Source organism: Arvicola amphibius, chromosome 1, assembly GCF_903992535.2.
Source record: "Arvicola amphibius chromosome 1, mArvAmp1.2, whole genome shotgun sequence".
Lineage (NCBI taxonomy): Eukaryota > Metazoa > Chordata > Mammalia > Rodentia > Cricetidae > Arvicola > Arvicola amphibius.
Genome location: NC_052047.1, coordinates 156,374,661 through 156,395,865, shown reverse-complemented (window position 1 = coordinate 156,395,865; position 21,205 = coordinate 156,374,661). Strand labels below are relative to the sequence as shown.

At 37.8% G+C, this 21,205-nt stretch overlaps 1 protein-coding gene across 12 annotated transcripts in view; it reads left to right on the top strand.

Moving 5' to 3' along the window:
- Window positions 1-21,205, top strand: part of Tle4 (TLE family member 4, transcriptional corepressor) — a 133,252-nt gene that overhangs the window by 19,983 nt on the left and 92,064 nt on the right. For all 12 annotated transcript variants that reach the window (XM_038328838.1, XM_038328814.1, XM_038328829.1 and 9 more), the window contains exon 5: window positions 12,649-12,711. In XM_038328838.1, coding sequence (XP_038184766.1) covers window positions 12,649-12,711 — 63 coding nt within the window. The remainder of the gene's footprint in view (window positions 1-12,648; window positions 12,712-21,205) is intronic.

Below are 21,205 nucleotides of genomic sequence, written 5' to 3'. Positions count from 1 at the left end.
GATGAGGCTATGTCCCTCAGTGAATTCATCAGTCAGGTTTCAGACATGAATACCTGAAATGAGTGTGTTTTTATTTCATTTTAAAGTTCCAAAAAAGTATATCATTAAATAACTTGATAAAAATTATTTTAAAAAAGTCTTGTCTGTACAAATTATACACAGATATCTTTTATTTTTTCTCTGTGCCCTAAACAGGAAAGTATAACTGCTAATCACACAACGCTTGGATTGCATTAGATATTTTAAGTAATGTAGAGATGAATTAGAGTACATAGGAAGGTGTGCATAGCTCACATGTAAATATACCCTTTCATATAAAGGACTTGGACACCTATGATTGTTGGTACCCTAGAGGTCCTAGAGATAGTTACCCGTTGATTCATGCTTTATATATGGCTTGATGATCATAGCCCTGACCCAGGGACTAACTGTTGGATTGCTACAGAGAAGTTGGTAATTTTTTATTTTTCTTCTCTTCTTTGTTCACTAAGACCCTATACTAAATGGTGACTTTTAAACACTCTTTTCATCTTAGTGTACTTCCTAGATTGACCTCTAAATTCTTAGAAACATTTTGGGGTAAGTAATCAAAAAGAATCATTTTGGAGAATTTATTAAATATAATTTAAAACATCAATTTTTAAAAGTACATTTTATTGCAGAAGTTCAAGCATACTTGAACTGCTGAACCTTAGACCCAGTGGACAGCAAGATCTAGTAGGAAGACCCCTGAATGACTTCACTCACTTGATTCCTAAGTGTTATAGCTGTGGCCAGTTAGCTTCCCTAAGCCAGGAAGGAAGGTAAGAAATGTTTTCTTAGGACTGTATTGGAGAAGTTTGCTGCGATGAAGACACAGAGACTAAAATGTAAGGCTAAAGAGGTCACAGTTTGGAATTTAAAACTGTTAACCGTGGAGTAGAGTTACCCAGAGCATGGTCAGTGGACTGCGGCAGCACTGTGACCATTTAATAAACCTGGGCAATGAGATAAGGAGCTTGTACTGGAATATAAATCAACATGCAACTTCTTTTGTGGTTAGTGTCTTTATGTTTAAAACAGAAAACAAGAAAAACCCACCCACCTGAACTAAACAGTAACTGATTTACATCCTGGCCATGAGCCCCTTTATCGTCCTGCTATTGGTGATAATGTGGGGATGGCTAACTTTTAGAATATGTAGTCAATCAAAAGATTCATCAGGGTTATTTGTAAGGTGATTATAGACTCAGATTGAAGTTCATAAAAGTGTGATCTTAAATACTTATAAAAAGTAAGCTGAATTAAAGTTCTGATTAAATTCTAGGTGGTATGAGCATGCACATCATGGCCCAGATATTTGACAAGTTAGCAGTGTTGGGGGGCATTGTGGCTGTGCTTCTGTGAATGTAAAACTTGACTCAATTCTTCTAAATGCTTGTAAATTCTTTCAGGGGTTTCTTTGCCCGCTTTTCACCATCTACTCAGTGACAAGAACATTTCTTATATAAATCTCATAACTTTTATTCTGTAGTCTTAAATTTTAGGACCATGTCATCATCAAAGAAGCTTTAAAATCGATCCCAACCCTTCCTCCTGTCTCTGGAAGCTGCTGCTACTCCTTACTATACTATGTATAAGTTTTACTGCACCCAGGGCAGGTATCTGTTTACTGAGAAAACAGAAGAGAGATCCTTTGTCAGTAGCAGAATGTAAATACTGAGACTATCTTTTCTGGGTCATAGTTCACCAAAGTGGAGAGACAGCTAATTTTCTGGAGCTGACCTGTGACCTCACTCCTCATCAGTTGAGGAAGCACTTGTTTCTTCTTTGTTACTGTACCAGTAAGTCTGACATCTTCTACCTTAGATCTTTCTTTAGCTTCCTCTTGAGCTCTACAGCCCTTCCCCTGTGTAGTGTAAATTAGCGAGGAATACTTTCTTAATTGAGAACAGGAAGAACTTTGAGCTTCGATCAATACCTAACAATATAATCACTTAATTTATTGTACTATGTAATCTCAGTTCTGTTCTAAACCACCTATTTCCCTTAAAGAACTTTATTCATACATCAGTCTGCATAGGTACTTCTGCCAGTCATATATAGGACACCTCTTCTCATTTCAAGGTCGTAGACATGGAGTTCGGAATCACTTGGGAGTTTGCTTAGTCATGGCTCAGGTTAGATTATTAATTAGAAAATCACCTGCAGATCTGGGAATTCATAGCTAATGATTATAGCTGCTGTGCTTTTAGAACTTTATAGTCACTTTACGCTGAGTTGCTTCCATCCCCTTCCGTAACTGTTCTCCAACACAAATCTTGACACAACCCTTTGAATTGCCTACCTTGATGTGTAGCTGTACATTCAGGCTTTCTTTTTTTTATAGGTTCCTTCCATTGTCCAAATCCAGCCCAACCACTCATAGTTCTCTTCATGCAATGTGTTTCCTTACTTATCACTCTGGTCGCCATTATTGTTCGGTAGACCTTTGTGCCAGAGAATCTGTTGCCTTGCTTCTTGGCTGTCTTTACTGATAGCCTTTGCTGTTTCTCTATTTCTGGTATTGGGTTAGGTTTAGGAGCAGTGAAAATCTTCCCCTACTATCTGTATGCTTTATTCTCCTCTCTGGATACATTATCTCATTCACTATATAGTAGATGAACTTTGCTTTTCTTTTGTTGTCTTTCTCCTCGGAGTGTCTTATAGGTAGTTAAACCCAACATGCTTCCAAATGTTATCCTCCTCCACAAGCCTGCTTGAGGTCCAGTGAGCTTGTGTAAGGAAGCCAACGAACCTGTCTACCCCGTTTCTGCAGGCAGGAAGTCCTCGGGGGCAGACAAGATCTCTGTGCTTCCTTCTTACTCATTAGCCATACCATGCATTCAGGCCAAAGGTTTTCTAGAATCTGCCTGCTGTTGTTCCTGCTTGCATTTCTTTCTCTATGGCTAGCTTTCTGATTATGGTGGTTTCTTTAATGACATACCCTGTATAAAACAGGCTCTCTTTAATTGGTAGGATGGTTGGTGTGACCTGATGCAGCACTCCTTTCCACCATATTTAGAATCGCTCACTATGAGTAAGGTCATGTCTAAGTGGTCTTAGCTGGTGGGAGCAGTCCTGACCCCTAGGCTGTCTGAACTACTTCTCTAGCTACATTTGCTGCCACTGCTTTTCCTGTGCTGTGAATGCACTAGGCTGGTGTGGCAGGCTACCCCTTTTTAGAATGGTCTTTTCTTGCCCTGACCCTCTATCTTCATCTTTCAGGCTCACTTTATCCTGGTTCCTCAGGGATAACATTCATGCCTTAATCATTGAGAAATACTGTCCACCTCATTTATTTTATTAAGGGCTTCGTAAATTTTATTTGTTCTTCCACTGTTTAAGATATGGCATGGAATCTGGCATAGTAGTAGAAAATTATTAAAGATTGAGGGTTTACTATGTTTCATATAAGGGATATTTCCCAGTACCCTTAACCCTTTCCCCACAGAATGGGTGGGGGATTGAACCCTGTGCTCTTCTTATGATAGGCGAGCATATTACCAGTGAGCTAAATAAATTATATAACCCAAGCCCTCTTTTTACTTTATATCCTGGAATAGTCTTATTACATTGTGAAGTCTGGCCTTGAGCTTACTCTTCTTTAGACAGGCTTTGAACTTGTGAGGCTCCTGGGATTATAGACCTGCACCAATAGGCCTGGTTTCTTTTATTTATTTTGATTTGATCTTCTTCCTTGCTGGTCTGTAAACACCTCATTGGGTCAGAGCCTTCTGCATTTACTATACTGTATGCCACAGCTGCTAGCTCAGAGTGAAAGTAAATACCTAAAATCAGATTGTTTCATTTCCTAAGTTGGAGGTGCTTCAAGAATTCATTTTGTCCTTGATCTAAAATTATCTTTCAACTTCCATCTTTCCTCTTATAGTATGTTTTATGTTTATTATCTCTTCTTTCCATAGCCATTCAAATGTAATCTGTGGTAAGAAGAGGGCCAGAACCCTAAAGATATTGTGATATCTTCACATGCTTATAATTTGCTACCACTTTCTTAGAAATTGTCCCCAGATCTACTTGCTACCTACCATGTTAAGTCAAATTCAAGCTCTGGTGTATGTCATTGGAGGCCTCCTACTCAGACCTCAATAGACTGCTTCTGCACCCTTTTGCTCTGGCTTTTGCTGCATGTATCCTGTATTCTAGCATAATGGTTTTAGTTGTACCTATACATTAGAATTACACAGGGAATTTTTAAATGGAGCACTCATTCCCAGGTCCTACTCTTAGAGATTTTGAGCTATTATATCTGGGATGAGGTCTTGTTTGTGAAATAACTAACCAGCTGTTTCCTGAGACTATTGTCTGCTATGAGAGCTTTTAGGGTTCCATAGTCAAGGAGATTTCAGTAGTATTGTTTTTTGTGTATTTCATTCCAAAAATATTAAGCTAAACTACCAAATGAGATGCTTTGAGATGTCTGGTAGGAAAGAAAGCTGTATTTAGTTTTGTTAAGGCAGAGAGAGGCCATCTGGCCAGAAAAGACTTTGCATTTGTACTTGTTAATAACTTCTGCAAGGTGTGGTATAGAACCTGTTTTGGAAGATGATATTATGGGCCATGTTTCTATTTCAAAATCACTTTTTTTTTGTCCTTTTCTGATTATCCTATCCAAACCAGGCTCACCCTTTTCAATACCTGAAATTCTCTTTTGTATGTCTGTGTACTTATGCTTGTCTCTACCCTTATGCTTTGAACTTCAGGACAGCAGGCATTGTCTTGTTCACTTCACCCATATCTCCACTCAGCACCTAAGAGTTCTCACAATAATAAGTAGACAGTTAATATATACTCATTGAGTGAGTAAAAAGGCAGTAATGTATTCATGGTTTAAGCCTTTTTATTAAGGTGCATGTATTTAAATATTATAAATCCCATGCATGATATAATTTAAAAGTAACTTGAAATACAGTTAGCTCTCTTTGTTCACAGTTCCATTTATGTGTGTTCAACTAACTGTAGATTCGTATATTTAGGAGAAATGTGCCTGTACTAAGCATGCTTGTCCATTGTTATTTCCTAAACAGTAAAGTGTATTAAATATATAATCTACATTTTGTTAGGTGTTATATTATGTAGGGGTTTTATTCAAATCCCTTGCCATTTATGAATAATAAGCATCTTCAGATTAGATGTCTGGGGGCTTTCATCACAAATCTTTCATGGACAGAGGGGTGACTGTGCATTCTAAAAGTAACTTAGATTATAAAAGCACAAATAGACAATAGTTTTTACTTTTACTTTTCTTAAGTTTCCTTGTGGAGTATGTAACACACACATACCCACCCACCCACCCACCATGTAATAGTAGCTAGAAGCCAGACTACGGGGAACGTTTGTGGGTTTTATGGTTACTGGGTCAAGGTGCATCTCAATCTGTTGTATGGGTCTTTTCTTTTTGCTGCTTAATTTTTGGGCCAATCTGTCCCAGATGGCTTGCTTCCCTCAGGGGAAAGGTATCGATCAGCCTAAGCTGTTGAAAGAAGCTTGGATGTGGAGTCAGTTTGTGAGAGTCCCTTTTGGGTGAAATATACCACTCCAACAACAAAAATTAGGCAATATACTTGTTTTCTCTTGGCAAGCAAAAAAAAAAAAAATCCAATTTTTAAAGCCTTGAACAAGAAGAGTGTATTGAAACATGTTTGTCATGTGCATCAGGAGCTTGTTTGGGTAACCAGAAAGTAGAATTCCAGGTAAGTTTACCTGATGCTCAGGGCTCATGCAACAAGGAACACTGAAGAGATTCCTGGCCTTATAAAGTTCCTGTCTCGAAAAAAAAAAAAAAAAAAAAGGAGGTACCTGTTCTCTGGAGGTATTGTGCTACAGCAGTGTCCATGGCTCCTCTGGCCTGGCTCTCATAGTCTATTTTGAACAGTGTCTTAATAGGCATGAGGTGGGTATGAATACACTGCAGCATGCGTAGTTCTCATGACCTACTATACGTTGATATATTAGGAGCTGTTCTTTTATGTCCTATGAGCCCTGTGATGCTGCAGCATGACTAAGGCCTTTCTGTGACTGTTCTAACCAAATTGATTTATTCCAGGTACTATTCTAGAATTTATTCTGAACTCTGAATACAAAATGCTCTCCTAGTGTACCCTCTAGCAGATGTGCTAAATGCCAAAGGCTCAGATGATCAGTAATCTGCTACAAGCAGTATTAGAAGGAGGCTAAGATACAGCTGCATTTTGTCTCTTAATAATCTTTTAAATCACATATCCTGCCAAGAATTCAGAATGGAAGCTTTAATCATTGACTCACCATTCAGAAGTCACTCAGAATGAATTTGCATTTTTTCTTGTTGTCCAGTGAGAATATATGTCTTATTCTTTTTAAATAGCTTGATTTTCTAAATATCAGAAAAGATATGTTCCAGAAAGCTACGCAAACCAAATTAGAATGTGAGTAGGTCTTCTAGATGAATAGTCCTTTATGGTTGGTATATTGATGTATTCCAGCTCTTCCGTAACAGTTCTTGCATGCCTACAAAAAATTAAGAAATTCCAATTGCTTGGCCTGAATTATATATACTTCATTTACAAAATGATACATGGAATGTCCTTGTTGACAGCATGGTTGCCCTCATGAAGCTCATACTCATTAAAACTCTGCTATTCTGCATAAGGTCTGCCTTTTTTATGGGTCAGCAGAGTCTTTCAGCATCACCTTGGAGTTTGTCAACTCCTTCTGCTTCATACCAAGATTCCTAGGCAATTGGTAAACAGATAATTCCGGCTAATGGCAGATTCTGGTGGCACACAAGGCTGGAGTGGGTCAGTGAGTAGAAGAGGGATTCTTCTGTGAAGTCATTGCAGGGAAAGAATGTTTTGTGGACTGAGACTTAATATGATGGTGGTGAGGAATGAGTCCTGGGATGCCTGGTCAAGACAGTTTTAGGTAGCAGGGTCAACAAAAACAGACTTAAGAAAGATTGAGTCTCTGCCTCTACCCTTGAAATATTTTCTATACAAATTGGCCAGGGCTGTGATTCACCTGCTGAGGCTGTGTAACCCAGCACTATAATAAGAGTGGGCGAGAGCCATGTATCTGGCCAAATAGGGACAAGTCACAACTTTGATTTTGGTCAGACTGGGTACTCATCATTGTGGGTAAGCATTCAAAGATTGAAAAGATGTTTTGGCGATGGCTGAAAATATTTGAAATATCAGGTAACTAGGGGGAACATGAAGACATAAAAGATTTTGCTAATTTTGGGAGAAAGAGAAGAAAATAATACTCAGGAATATAGACATAAATGGAGAACTGCTGCATGATGACAGCAAGAAGCAGACAGAGAAAGAAGGTCTACCCTAACCAGGGTGTTGGCCAGCCTTGCAACAGCAGAACATGATCGATCTTAGCTGCAAATGTGTTGGGCTTCATTCATAGCTGTCCTAGGGTTTGTGTGGCCTGTGGCCTCCAGGTTTGTTCTTCCTGGATTAGCCCAGGCAGAAATGACCTAATTATCTGGCATGATTTTCCCTAAGAGATGGCTTGTTGCTTTGATGGATATATAGTACAGGCATCCCTGTGAGACCTTGATAAGGGAAGGACCATGAGTTGGTTTTATTTATGCCAGGATCCAAATTTTTTTACTTTTGGGTATTTCTCAAAGTCATTTTGAACAGAATCAGTCCTGTGGGAGAAAAGCAAAGCATATGATTTGCATTTGTTGTCACAAAGAGTATTCATCCCTGTGCCTAGGAGTGAAAATGTACAATTGTAAATTAGAGTTCAAATGCCCAGTATATTTATGGAGGGAAAAGAAACAAAAGTAGCTGACATTACTTGCTGTGATACAGAAAAGTATTGGAGAAGCATTTCAGAGCTTGGTGAACACAGGTAATGAGGTTCTCAACCAGCTCCACCCTATTCTCTGAAAACAGAGGTTAAAGTCACCACAGAAGCTAATTTTCTTTGCCTGCTCCTGCTGAACCCCACTTTTCCCTCTCATCCTTCTTTCTTTATTTCCTGCCCTTCCTCTCTGAGGGCCTGAGCATAACTGAAAACATTGTTTTTTCAGGCTTGAGAACCGCAGTGATTTGACTTGGTATGACTTACTGAATGCCAGGCACAAGGATCATTAATCTTTCCCTGTATAATATAGCATTCTTTTGATCCCTCTTAATGCTGAGGCAGTATTAAATATAATATCATATTATCAAAATACAGGTAATGTGGTAATAGGTGACTATTTAAGGTTTCCTTTAAAGAAGTACTTTTAGAAAGCTCAAGGTAAGAAAGAAAGGAAGGAAGAAGGAGGAGCACAATTTAATACTTGTTAAAGGTTTTCATAAGACTATTAGGGACAGGTTGAAATAGCTTCATGAGATGTAAAGACACAGTTATCTCTTAAATGCATTGTCCTGCACATTGCTACATGGGCACCACCAATGGTACCATGAATCTTGTTAGGACAAATGGGTTACTTGAAAGTGTTCAATTAGCCAAGTTGTGCATTGGCTCTTGATAGCACACTTCACCATGCATTAAAATGGCTTGATAGTGAGTTTAAAACACAACCAGGATGACATTGCTTTAGTGATTCTGTCAATAAAGACTTTGTTTCCGTGTAACTCAATGAGAGAGAAGCATGGAGAAGTTAAAAAAAAGTGTAATTGACACTTGCATATTGTTCAATATAATATGCATTGAGCATCCACAGACAGTTCCTCTTGTTGGAGGACATGGGGTATCCTTTAAAAAAGTCTTATTCAGCCTGGTCTATGTAGTGAATTCCATGATAGCCAGGGACAAGTAGTGAGACCCTGTCCCAAAAATCCTAAATAAATGAATAAATAAATAGATATGTAGATAGATAAGTAAAATTTATTAAGGCCTTATTTGCAAAAAAAAAAAAAAATCTTTTCCATGCTATAGTGCATAAGAGTTAAAGTGAGTGACTTGAAATTTCCTGTTTCCCCCATCATCATGACTGGTGACACTTCTGTCGCATTCTTTATCTCTTCTCTAGAGTTAGCATAATGGCACACAGTACCAGGTGATGAGTGCATGCAAGGTCAGGGTTTTTTTATAGAATGTCTTTTTTTGTTGTCACTTTTTGTCTAAGGTATTTTGTCAAAACCAAATGGCTTTGTTTGTTTGGTTTTTTGTTTTTGAGTAGGGAAGATTGTCAGTTTTATTGAATCTACTTATTGGAATAGGACACAAAGGTAGAAAATAAAAAGAAATAGAATCGTGGTGAATTGAGTCTAGGAAAATATGTTCAACTTTTTTATTGAAAATTTGAAGGAAATTTTATTTATATGGGCCCTATATATGTATGCATATATGTGTGCAGGTGCCAATGTGTATAAAAGAGGGGTATCTGATCCTTTTGAACTGGAGTTAAAAGGCCCTTGTCACCTTCCAGATGTGGGTGCTGGGAATGGAAAACTCTGGTATTCAGCAGTTTTAAGGGGTGAGCCATTTCACCAGCACCATCAACCACTTTTCTTAAATGTCTGTTTTATGAATAGGGAAGATGTAATAGAAGTGTCAAATATTTATTTGTCAATGTATGAGGGTTCTTTTTGGTCATTTTTTGACACGAACAATTGTCCTTTTATCAGGACTATTAATGCTGATTAGGCATATCATGGATATTAAAGGAAGTAGTTATGCAATGCCCTGTAAAGCATCAGATGCTATAACAACCGAGTAATTCTAACCACGAACAGTATTTCAGCATCTTTGCCTTTTTCAGTGGGCTATCTGTGAATGCATTGCTCAGGGATGCATGACCCACATCACCTATAAATTTGATTGGAAGCCAAAGAACTGGCATAGTCTGATGGATAGCAGATTAGAGCCCTGATTAACCATGTGATTCAAAGACTGGAAATATATTGTCTAAGCCAGATTCATCAGATGCAATCAGAATTTCAAGTGGTCAGATGCAATTCAAATGTGTATTGTGGCTTTTCCTGCTAAGTTGTCTTTTTTCCTCTTTCCCCAAAGCTGAAAAATACTTCTTTGATGAATCTGCTTCTTACCCTAAAGCTGTCTGTCTGTTATTCATCAGAAAGCAGGTCGCAGTTCAGTGAGCAGAAGAAAAGATTTTAATAGAAGCTGTGCCAAGGGCTGTAATGCATCATTTTAGGGCCCTAATTACATTACAATGACAAATATCAATGGTGACAACAGCAATAACCTACATCCTTTAATGGCTGTGCTAGAAAAGGAGTTTGGGCCCCACGCCATTAGATTAGACTCAGTTTCAAAACATAGGCCATTGGAAGTGTGTGTCCACAGTATTACTGGTTGATCGCTGAAGCCCAGTGGAAACTCCTGAAAATAAATGATGCCTCCCCAAAGCTTGGTCCAGTGGGACAAAAGAGGTGAAATTAGATGACCATGGAAGCGGCAGTGTTTCCGAGGCAACTTTAGCTTTCAAAGTGAGGAATGGCCTGCTTAATTGTATGAAATCACACAGACATACCCCACCCCCTCGCTGCCAATTAGCCTGTCCATGAAAATCTATTGGCATGACAGCGTAAAGAAATTAAGAAGTCTTTTAAACAAAAGGAGACCTTTAAAGAAAACTTTGAAGATTTTACCCTCGTTTTTCTGTTGGTGTGTGTTAACATACATAATTTTTAGTATTAAGACTTTTCTTTTTATTTTGGCATTGTTTTGTTTTTTGTTTTTGCCTTAAATAGGTGCTTGGACTTAAAATAGCTTATTGAGGTGCCAAATGCCTCTTTTTTTTTTTATTTGACCAGATGAATGAGTTTCCTGAGTAGTTTTTATTGCCTACATTATGTAGGCAAATTAAAGAACTCAGTTTGCCTACATGCCCACATACTTTTTCTTAACCCTACTAGCAAGGGACTATTTTATTTATGTAAACAACATAATGAGAAAAATATGCTTGGCATATGGTTCTAAGCATAAGAACCATCAGTTTGGTCTGCCCTAAAGTCTCATTATCTTTTATTCCTACCCCCACCTCTCCCTACAAAAAGCCTAACCACAAAATGCCTTTGAGACACTGAGCATTCAGCCTCCTGAATGCTGTTCTGTTTTCTTAACTTACCTTAGAACTTAACTCCATCACCACTGTGGAATGTGCATCCAGGTGGAGAGGGGTTTGGTGGTTCCCATTGCAGCTTTTCATGGTGGTTTAAGCATTCTTAAAGGATGGCTAAATGATCCGTGGGGCCAGGGCAGTAAATTAAATCAGGGCAGCACAGTGGAGTCTTAGTCACTGCTGTTTAGTGGTTCTGGGCTTTGTCTTTCTTGTTAAGTGCAGGCTGGAATGGAAAGCCTACATTGGGGACTTCATGGTGAATTTTTGTTTTGGGTTGGCTGATGAAGTTTTTAAGGTGCTGGCATTTAAGAAATTGCATAGCTACAAAGTTAAAAGGGTTGCTGCAGAAACAAGGAAGCCTCAATTGCATAAGTAGTGTTGCTGTTCTGTAATGACTTAGCAAGAAAAAGAACATTTGTGTGCTTTCATAAAAATGACTGATTCTGGATGAAATTTATTTTAAGAATGTCTCAGGAATAGTAATTGCTTTACATTTTCTGTCTTTTAACATTTCTTAACTTCCCCCTTCACCACCCCGTCATTAAAATATGAGCAATTTTTGTATGCACATATGTGCATATATTAAAAGCTGTCTGCTTATCATAAAGTGTCTAAATGCCATCTGAAGATTCATACTAAGGTGAACATCAGTAAAGTTTGAGAAGGTTTTTAAAGAAAACATGTAACAGCATGTTTTTTTTATTGCTTTAAAACCCCCACAATTCCAAGGCAGAATTGTGTATACAAGGCAAATATATTTTGTTCCTGTATTTTTAAAGAATAGTTTCTATAGTCTAACTTTGTTTTGCAGATCTATAGAAAAATGATAATGAAGATACTCTTCAGACTCATTGTTCTGTCGAATGTACTAAGACCTTAGCTTGTTCTAAACTACACACTGAAATCCCTGGCTGACAGATACGGGATCCTTTACTGTTTGAAAATATCCTCAGTCATTAATAATTACATTAGTTTACTTGATTACGGCTATTCTCTCCTTTCCCCCTATCCCCCAGGAGATTGGGAACTAAGTATAAAAAGCAAAGACTGCCAGGTGTGGCAACACATGCTTAAGATTCAAGCACTCTGGAGTCTGAGGCTCTCAGTTGTTAAGTTCAAGGTTTGCTTGTACTTAAGAGAGGGTAGGGAAAAGAGAGAACAACTGTGGAACTCTAACCATTTGGTTATGGAAACAATTGTGATATGTAGAGGAAAACTGTGTTATCCTCATTAAATAAAGACTAGGGGTTTTAAGAAAACCATTAGATTGGGCAAGGGTCCTTCTGATGAAGGCTTTAGAAAACTGGTTTCTAGTCATGGAGATTAAATTCACTTTTTATTACTCTGGTGCTTGAAGATTAAATTTTAAGATGAATGCTATTTAATAAATCCTGCTGCTAATGTGGCTCTGTTGTCATTGCATCCTTTTAATGGGCTTGCTAAGAAGGTAGTTTTCCTCCTCCATTGACATTGTCAACCAGAGTACAAGAGTCTTAATAATCATCCAGTTAATATTTTGGGGAATCTATAACCAGCTGACTGTTCCTCCTATTGTGTTTCTCTCTTTTTTGCAGGCAGAGATTGTGAAACGACTAAATGCTATCTGTGCACAGGTCATTCCTTTCCTGTCCCAAGAGGTAAGATAGTTGATCTGATGGTTAGAAGTTGTTGCCATTTTATTGATTTTTACAGATAAGGGATTTAGACATGGTTCTGGCCTTGCCATTTTCTTCTTTTTTTTTTCCTTGTCATTTTCTTGATGTTCGTATTTCACATTTTTAAGATGCAGTGTTCTCATTCCAACTTCTGAACCCTATTAATATCCAGTGTAACATAATTTAAATGTATTTAATGATGAAATATATCTGTTAAGTAAAATTTAATTGTTAAAATATTTTGGCAGTGTTGCTCAGAATTATGCCTGTTTGCTGTAATGCCATCTAATTGCAGAGGTGGTAATATTGCCACCAAGACAAGAACTTGATCTCTACATCTGTCATTGAGCATTGAGATTCATCAAGAGCTTCACCTAGTGAATAAACTAATGGGAATTTTGGCTTCTGCCTTTTAAAAGTTATTTTAAGTTAATGATTAATCCTTTTATGTTGTCTATGTATTTAGAGCAAACATCCAAGATAAATTCAGTGTATTAATTTCTGTGTCACTTTAGGCTTTGCTGATAGGAGCCTCTTTGTGGACCAATGCCTAGCATGTGACTCACTTGCTTTGCTTACTTCCAAGGAAAGTGCATACTGTCAAAAATTGATGCAGGTGTGAAGGAGGGTCTACCTTTCTTGTTCTTGGTGATTTCTTTGTCTCCCTCCCCCGCCTTTTTTTTTTTTTACTTTGCTTATTTGTTTACTTTGGGTAGGTAGAAAGTTTAAATGATAATACTACAAAGGGATAGTTTTGCTTTTGGATTATTGAATTCTTTATTCTCTGGTATGATCAGCTGTAAGAAGGACAAACTATTTCTAAAGTCTTGGGACCACAGTGCTTGGTACTTTGTTCTTGCATAGAGAAGGCACTTTCCTCTCACTCTTTTTAGTTACTGTGTTCTGTCACTGCCATTCAAAACAGCTATTTACACATTTGTCTAACAATGCATGTGCTGGGGTTAGACACAAACCAGTATTTGAGTTTGTATATGCATTATAGACATGTGGATTTCTGTCTGGCTTATTTTGTCCAAACCAGGATTTGATTTGCATAACTGTTCTGTTGAAGAAGGGCACACTCTGTTCACAACTTCCTAATTCACATGCTGTTTTCCCTTTCTATCTATGACCACTAAACATCATTATCCTCATTTACCTATTTTTACCTACTACTTACCTGTGACTGGATTAGATGTGTTTTAACCAAGTGTCAAAGAGCATATTTGCATTTCTCTCTTGTTTTGAATATTTATCTTTATGTTTGTGTGCCTCTGTGCATGTGTGCTGCATATGTACCTGGTGCCTGCAGAGGCCAAAAGGGGGCAGTAGATCCCTAAAAAATGGAAGCCAACAAGGGAGTGCTGGAAACAGAACTTAGTTCCTCTGCCAGAGAAGCAAGTATTCTCAAAGTTTAGCCATCTCTAACTCATATTTTCATTTCTTTGGGGAGTTTGACTGTTCCAGGCCTCATCTAGATTTGATTGTCTCTTACTTTAAGAAGTTCTGCTTGTGGAGATAAAGAGTGAGAAGAATATGTGACCATAAAATCAGGCTGTGATGCTCAAAGGTAGAGGGGAAAAGTTAAAACTATCCCTTGGGGTGGTGTTAGTTTTTGGATCTCAGCAGATACAAACCACTCTATGCAATTACTAGGACAAGTTTGTTCACGTAGCATTTTTGCAGACTGTGGTTTATGGTCAGAAATGAAAGGTGGTCTTGGAGGTACTAATTTATTTTCCCACATGAGTTATGTTGTTTGTATGAGCAGGCCCAGTAGGAGCAGAATGTGCAATGGTAGCAGTGCTAAGCAAGTCGGAAATTAATTGGTTGAGGATGTTGCACCCTGTAGAGAAAAGCCATGGGGGAGGTATTAACAACCCTTTTCTTCTGCATTTGTCTGGAAGGGTAGATATCATTCTTTCAACATTAAACTATTTGTTTTTCTAAGGTTTGGCAGTTCTTGATTTCAGTCCTTAATATATATAATAATCCTACATCATGGTTTCCTAAATCCTAATTTTGTGTATATCTTTTTTACTCTTTCTGATTTTGTATGATGGAAGTATGCTTCTTAAAGTGTAAGCCACCAGTGTGTTTGTTCTCATTGTTCAGGGTCTCATTTGTGTTTGAGGTTAAACATAGTCTACTTTGTATTTTAGGTTATTCTGTAAGCAGATACCTCATTTCCTCTCTGAGGCCAGATGGACGTTAATCTGGAGGGTGGGGAGGAGGCAGGTTATTAGAGAAAGAAGGATTCTATTTCCTGTCTCCTCAGCGGCAGGAAAATCACTCTTGCATGGCTACGGGTATCACTTAGTGCCAGGACTGAAGGCTCTTAATCTGATCTTTTAACACCAGCTTTCTGTGTGACAGTGTTGCTGCCAGGAAGGCAGCTGTGCCATTTGAATTTATTTTTAAATGTTTTTATTGAAAAATTAAATGATTCTATCTGGGGGGTAAAAAGGGAAGGTGTTCCCTGGAGACTATGCATAAGTTACAAGACAGTAGATGGAGGTCTTTTGAGCATCTGAAAGTCAAGTTTGGAGTCTGACAGAAACAGGAGGTAAATTATATACATCTAGAACGTCTGCCTTTAATTTAATTCTGTATGTTAATTGGTTTTCATAGTGTATAGTTTTTTTCAAACTTACAAAAATGTACTAATTAATTACAACTATTAAATTTGTTTGGTTTTTAACTATAAAACCTTTTTATTTAAAAACAAAGTTTTAGCTCATATATACTTAAAAGTTGATGTATAGTCTTAAAATTACAGAAAGATCCTTTTCTAATATTTCATTGCAGCGTTAAAAACTGGAGCCAGTATACATAGTTACTACTAAAGTCCTAAGTATTAGACAAAGATAGTACTATCTCTTGCTGTTAAAAATGAATAGTTGTTTATTACTTAGATTTTAGAATTTCATAGGACCCATAATACCAGAGTTCAGTAACCACGAACCATCATCTGACTGAACATTTTCTTCATCCCTCTTTTGGCTATTAGATAGATTTATCTAATATATTTATCTGCTCTCAGATTTTTGTCCTCATAAGATATATATCATGGTAATACCTGTGGAGTTCTTTTTCATGTTGTCTTCTTTTCAGGAAAGAAATTACAAGTAACCACCTCCAAGCTGTCAGTTCTATAAAGAAGTGCCAGCTGTTGGCTGCCATACCTAGGTTGAGTCCTGACTTCCCAACTACAAATCACATGGCTTTGTCTAATCCAACCTAAGCTGTGTGGCCTTTAGCAAGTACTTTACCTCTCTCAGCCTCAGTTTCCTCCCCTACGGGCTCCACACTTGGGCATTTAGCACATGCACTTCCCTGTGGGTATAGCAGCTCTGGCTGTGGTGATGTCAGCAAAGACAGGCCTGTGAGTTCTCTTTTGGGAAGGCCTGGAACTGCTTCTAAATACTTTTGAATCATTGTGTTTTGCAAGCATGTGAATTGCTTCTCTTTTTACTCCTCTTTGTAAATCAAAACTATGCCCAAAGAGTCTGAACTAGCTGGGCATATAGTTATTTTTCTTGAGCAATATCAGGATAGAGCCTATAGACCCTTAGTCTTTCTGGGTCCTCAGTCACACTGAGGAATTCCAGCAAATGTTGTCTTGGTGTATGCTCTCCCATCCCACACCCACCTCCCCCATCCAGTAGCTTGCACCTTTTAAGGCTACTCTGATGTAAATAGAAATCTATGTTTCACTGTTACATCTTGATAATAGGGGCAACATTTCTGCTAATGTGAGATCAAATCAAAGCTCTTCTACATTGATTTATGTTGGTAATGTAATCTTTGTAAGCCTGTGCTCCTATTGAATGAGATTAATGAGATTAATTCTGTCTTAAAATGTGTATTGTACTGTATTGAAACTGAAATAGCATCTGGTATAGGAAGTACCTAGTTCCTCCTCTCCTAGTGTACTTTCAGGGAAATGGAATCTGTTTAGGTTCAAAGAAATAGTTCAATGTGGTTCTCTAGGACTTACACTCTAGCAGCAAGCAGTCAGTTCTACAAAGATTAACTTTTCAGAAGGAAAAGAGTATTTTTGCCATTATTTTGACTTGTTAGATTTCAAGTGTTAAATATCAAACACCTAAATATTGAAATATTGAACCAAATTGGAGAGCAGTTCCGTTTTTGGTTTGTGTGTGTGTGTGTGTGTGTGTATAATATATATATATATATATGTGTGTGTGTGTGTGTGTGTGTACGTATCCCTCCCTGTAAGGATTATTTAGAATCAAACAGTAGGTACTTCATGTTTCTAAGTGTTCTAAGGCCTTTAAGAACTTCAGATTCCTAGTAGGTTTAGGTCTCTAACATTGGAGTTCAACGCTCTTCTCAGTAAACAGTTCCATTTTGCAGAAAGTTGTGTTGATAACAAGGAACAGGCTTCACCACAAGAGACAGATTGTGCGAAAGGAGGCAGTGTGAGAAAAACCTGAGCTCAGCCAGACTCTGGGCCCAATTTTGGCTCAGCCACTTACAGCCTTTATGCTGTTGATGGTACAGTTCTCCGTTTTATGATAGGCTCCATAGCTACCTTTGTAATAGGGCTTGTTAATAAGAATTGATGGGGCTGGAGAGATGGCTCAGTGGTTAAGAGAACTGGCTACTCTTCTGAAGGATCCGGCTTTGATTCCCAGCACTCACATGGCAGGTCACACCTGTTTATAAGTGCAGTTCCAGGACATCTGATACTCTCATACAGATATACATACATACATGCAGGCAAAACAATGAACATAAATTAAAAATAGATTATATTAAGAATTGGTGATGATGTAAAAGACCTAACAGGATATTTGGATATTTTAATAGACCTCAACTTACCTGATTTATTCATGAAAAAAGCTTATTCTTCTCAGGAAACAGTTGTTTTTAAAGGAAATGTACTGATTATTTGGTAACTTCAACTTACTGTAAACTTTTTATCTTTATGTTCATTATCTGTAGCTCCACTGGGTCCTACCCTATCTACAGAAATAGGAATGGGGGGGTATATTTTTTTTAATGGGCAGAATGTGAAAGATGTTCACTTTTACAGCCCCCTTTGCAATGTCCCAGACCTAGTTACTTGTCCCCACATAGCTATAAGACTTAGAAGTGTAGTTTTCCACAGCCACTGAAAGCTAAAACTACTAGCCACCTAAAGCTAGCAGTCACTTCCAGATATAGTGCTATACATAAAATTAAAGTAATGGCTATTATTACTACTAACCATGATATGTGTTTACATGACAAATATTCTCTCTGACCAAGTACTTAGTACTACCCATTTTAATTGATAACCTAATACATAAATAATGCTTAGCTCTTGCTATAAAAACCATATATCCCTGTATTTTAAATCATCCTGAACTGTAGCTCACGGAGTAGTTTACACTTGGTAAGTTCATACAGTACAGAAAGGAATACAGTAGATATGAACAGTCCTGGGCTGTTTAGTCTATCTTAACAACTCATAGGGTCTTTAACTATTTATGTGTGCTTGTTAAAAAATTACAGTCCTAGGATTCTTTAATATACTTCTCAGTTAAAGGCTAGATTATGGAAAGTTGTACTTGCCCTGCAATATTTTAAGCAGATTTGCTGGGTGGGAAATGATTTTCTTTCTTTGGTATTTCATAGGTATCTTGAGACAATGAGATAAAAAATCCAAGTTCCCTTCCCCAAATCATGAAAGAATTATAGTGTTTGCTCTGGTCATTGGTTTTTAGGGAGTTTTAAGATATCTTTTTGTTTTTAAATCTGCTTACTTTTATTAAGTTGATCCGTTTTGATTGCTTGTATCACAAGCCATTTTCAATAGTTTTGTGCTTAGGGAATTTTCTTCAATACATTTTGATCATACCTCCTCACCCCATCCCTGAAATTCAGATTCACTCTCATTTCCCTATTCCCCAACCTCATTTTCTTTGTTACTTAATAACAAAATCTACTTTGTACTGCCCAAATATATTCCTGAGTAAGGGGGCTGTCCACTGGAGTGTGGTTGGTTTACTAGGAGCCAAACCCTTAAAGAAACTGTCTCTCTCCCCTGAAGCTGTCATCTGTCCATAGTTCCTCAGCTAGGGTCAAGGGCTCACAGGCTCTGCTGCTGTGAGTTCATGAGTGTCATGGCCCTGTCATGTCCAGAAGACACTGTTATGCTCCAGTGTTTGCTGACCTCTCTTATGAGCTTTCTGCTCCCTCTTGTCAGCATAGTCCTGGACTGTTTTGAAAAGATGTCCCATTTCTGTCTGAGTACTTACTTATCTGTTCTCTCTGCACTTGTGCAAACCATTTCTAGACCACAGCCTGAAATAACCTCCAGACCATGGTTCTTCTGAGCAGTGGCTACTGAAGTCCCATTTTTTTTAAACTCGTGGTCCTTGTTTTAAACCTTGCCATCAATAAACTGAACAGCTTGTTTCTAATCATTCAGTGCCAGGGGGTATGGACATTTGTTTCCTTTCCTCCTTCTCGAACTTCATAGCTAGATGTTCTGGTCATAAGCAGAGCTGCCTGGGAGCTGGTCAGGTAGGCTGGACTTCACAGTGATATGAAGACTTACTTAGGGTCTGGGCTTGCAAAGAAGTAGAGCAGTTTTTCATATGTGTCTGTTATTTTGAGTAAATACTGGTTTGATAAATGAAATAATTGTTTTTAAAAAATATTTAACAGACATGTTCATTAAACATTTTAGACCATTAAAGCTAAATTATATTGAAAAGTTTTAGTCCTTTACTTTTCAGCTCACATTTACTTAGGGAAAAGGTAACTTTCACCTTGAATGCTTTCTGGTACAGAGTAATTCCAGCTGGGAGCTCTCCTTCCCCCATTTACTTATTAGGTTTTCTAATGAGTTGTACCATGTTGTGAATTTTCTTTGTTTCATTGTTTGTTTCCTCAGAATTTTCTAGATTTATTTGGGATTTTCTACATTGCATTTAAGAAGTAGACAGTGATGCATTGTTATGCATTAGGGGTCGTATGAATCCCATAGAATTAAAATTTCAAATGATACATATCTTTTTGTCTTAGCTCTACATTTGTTTCTTCTAATGTAATAGGAAAACAACCTTTCTAGGCATGTGATAGAAATTTATTACTCATGTCATTTATTTAAGATGTGGGTATGGGTTTCTCTGAATCACATTTTGAATGTATAGAATAATTATGAAATGGAAGTTGAAAAATGTGATCAGTCACTTTCTTATTGTGCCTTAGGGAGGGAATGAACAAAAGGCAGTGGTTACACACACTGGTAGCAGTGTTACCAGTTTGAGATCACTCCACGTTAACTCATATTGCCTGTTAATTTTGTAAGAAATCAGTGGCTGTGGTAACATGGTTTGATGTAGGTGAGCTTTGCTGAAATCACCCAAGAATCTCTGGAAGGCAGGTACCCAGACAACTCTAAGACCGTCTAGGGAAAACATTTGTGTTGGTAGCCTGTACCACACAAGTCAGTTGGAGTCAGTTTGTCAGGCTTGGTAATGTACTACAGGGCCTTCCGTGCAGGGATGCGCACTGGGCATTCTTTGAAGGTTTGGTCCATTTTTATGAATTTTACATTGAGGCATGTGCAGAGTAAACATCATTTAAGATAGTTTTTTTTCCATTACAACTTCGAGCTACCCGAGAACATAATTCTCTTTTGTGTTTTTTGGTTGACTGGTAATATTTTTGCTTTACCTGACCATGTGTTTTAATGACAATTGGTAGCAAAATGGTGGGATTATGATTTGTTTGACCTCAGGAAATAAAAGCTGACTCTCAGGAGGTATTTTTCTTTTTATCCTGAAGGTTTAATTAAATGTGGGCTTCCCTCCAAAGGCAGCATTGGCAACCTTGTATTCAGGTTTCCAAAATTAATGTATGCTTGAAAAACCTACTGTCTTTGAATGAAGATAAATTTCAAAGTACTCTGAGTATAAACAGAGTTGCGTCGTCTAATGCAGAAGTATTTATGTCAATTTAAATTATAAGTAAAGTTTAAGAAAAATTTAGAATTACTTTCTCAGTTCTACTAGCCACATTTCAAGTACTCAGTGCTTATTCATCTGTGGTTGGTGGATGTGGTTGGTGTATTATTAGTACAAATCAAACATTGTAAATGTTGTAAAGTTCTGTTGGACATCTGTGAACTGTAGAGCTTGGACATACCAATAAAGAATTCTGGAGTTGGGCAGTGATGGCGCTTGCCTTTAATCCCAGCACTCAGGAGGCAGAGGCAGGCGGATCTCTGTGAGTTCGAGGCCAGCCTGTCTACAAGAGCTAGTTCCAGAATAGGCCCCAAAGTTACACAGAGAAATTCTGTCTTGGAAAATGATGATGATGATGATGATGATGATGATGATGATGATGATGATGATAATGTGTCATATGAGAAGGGGAGAAGGCAAGGCAAAACGATGAGTGTGGAAAAGACTTGGGCAACTTTTCCAAAGTATTCCTTAATGCTTATTTTTTGTAT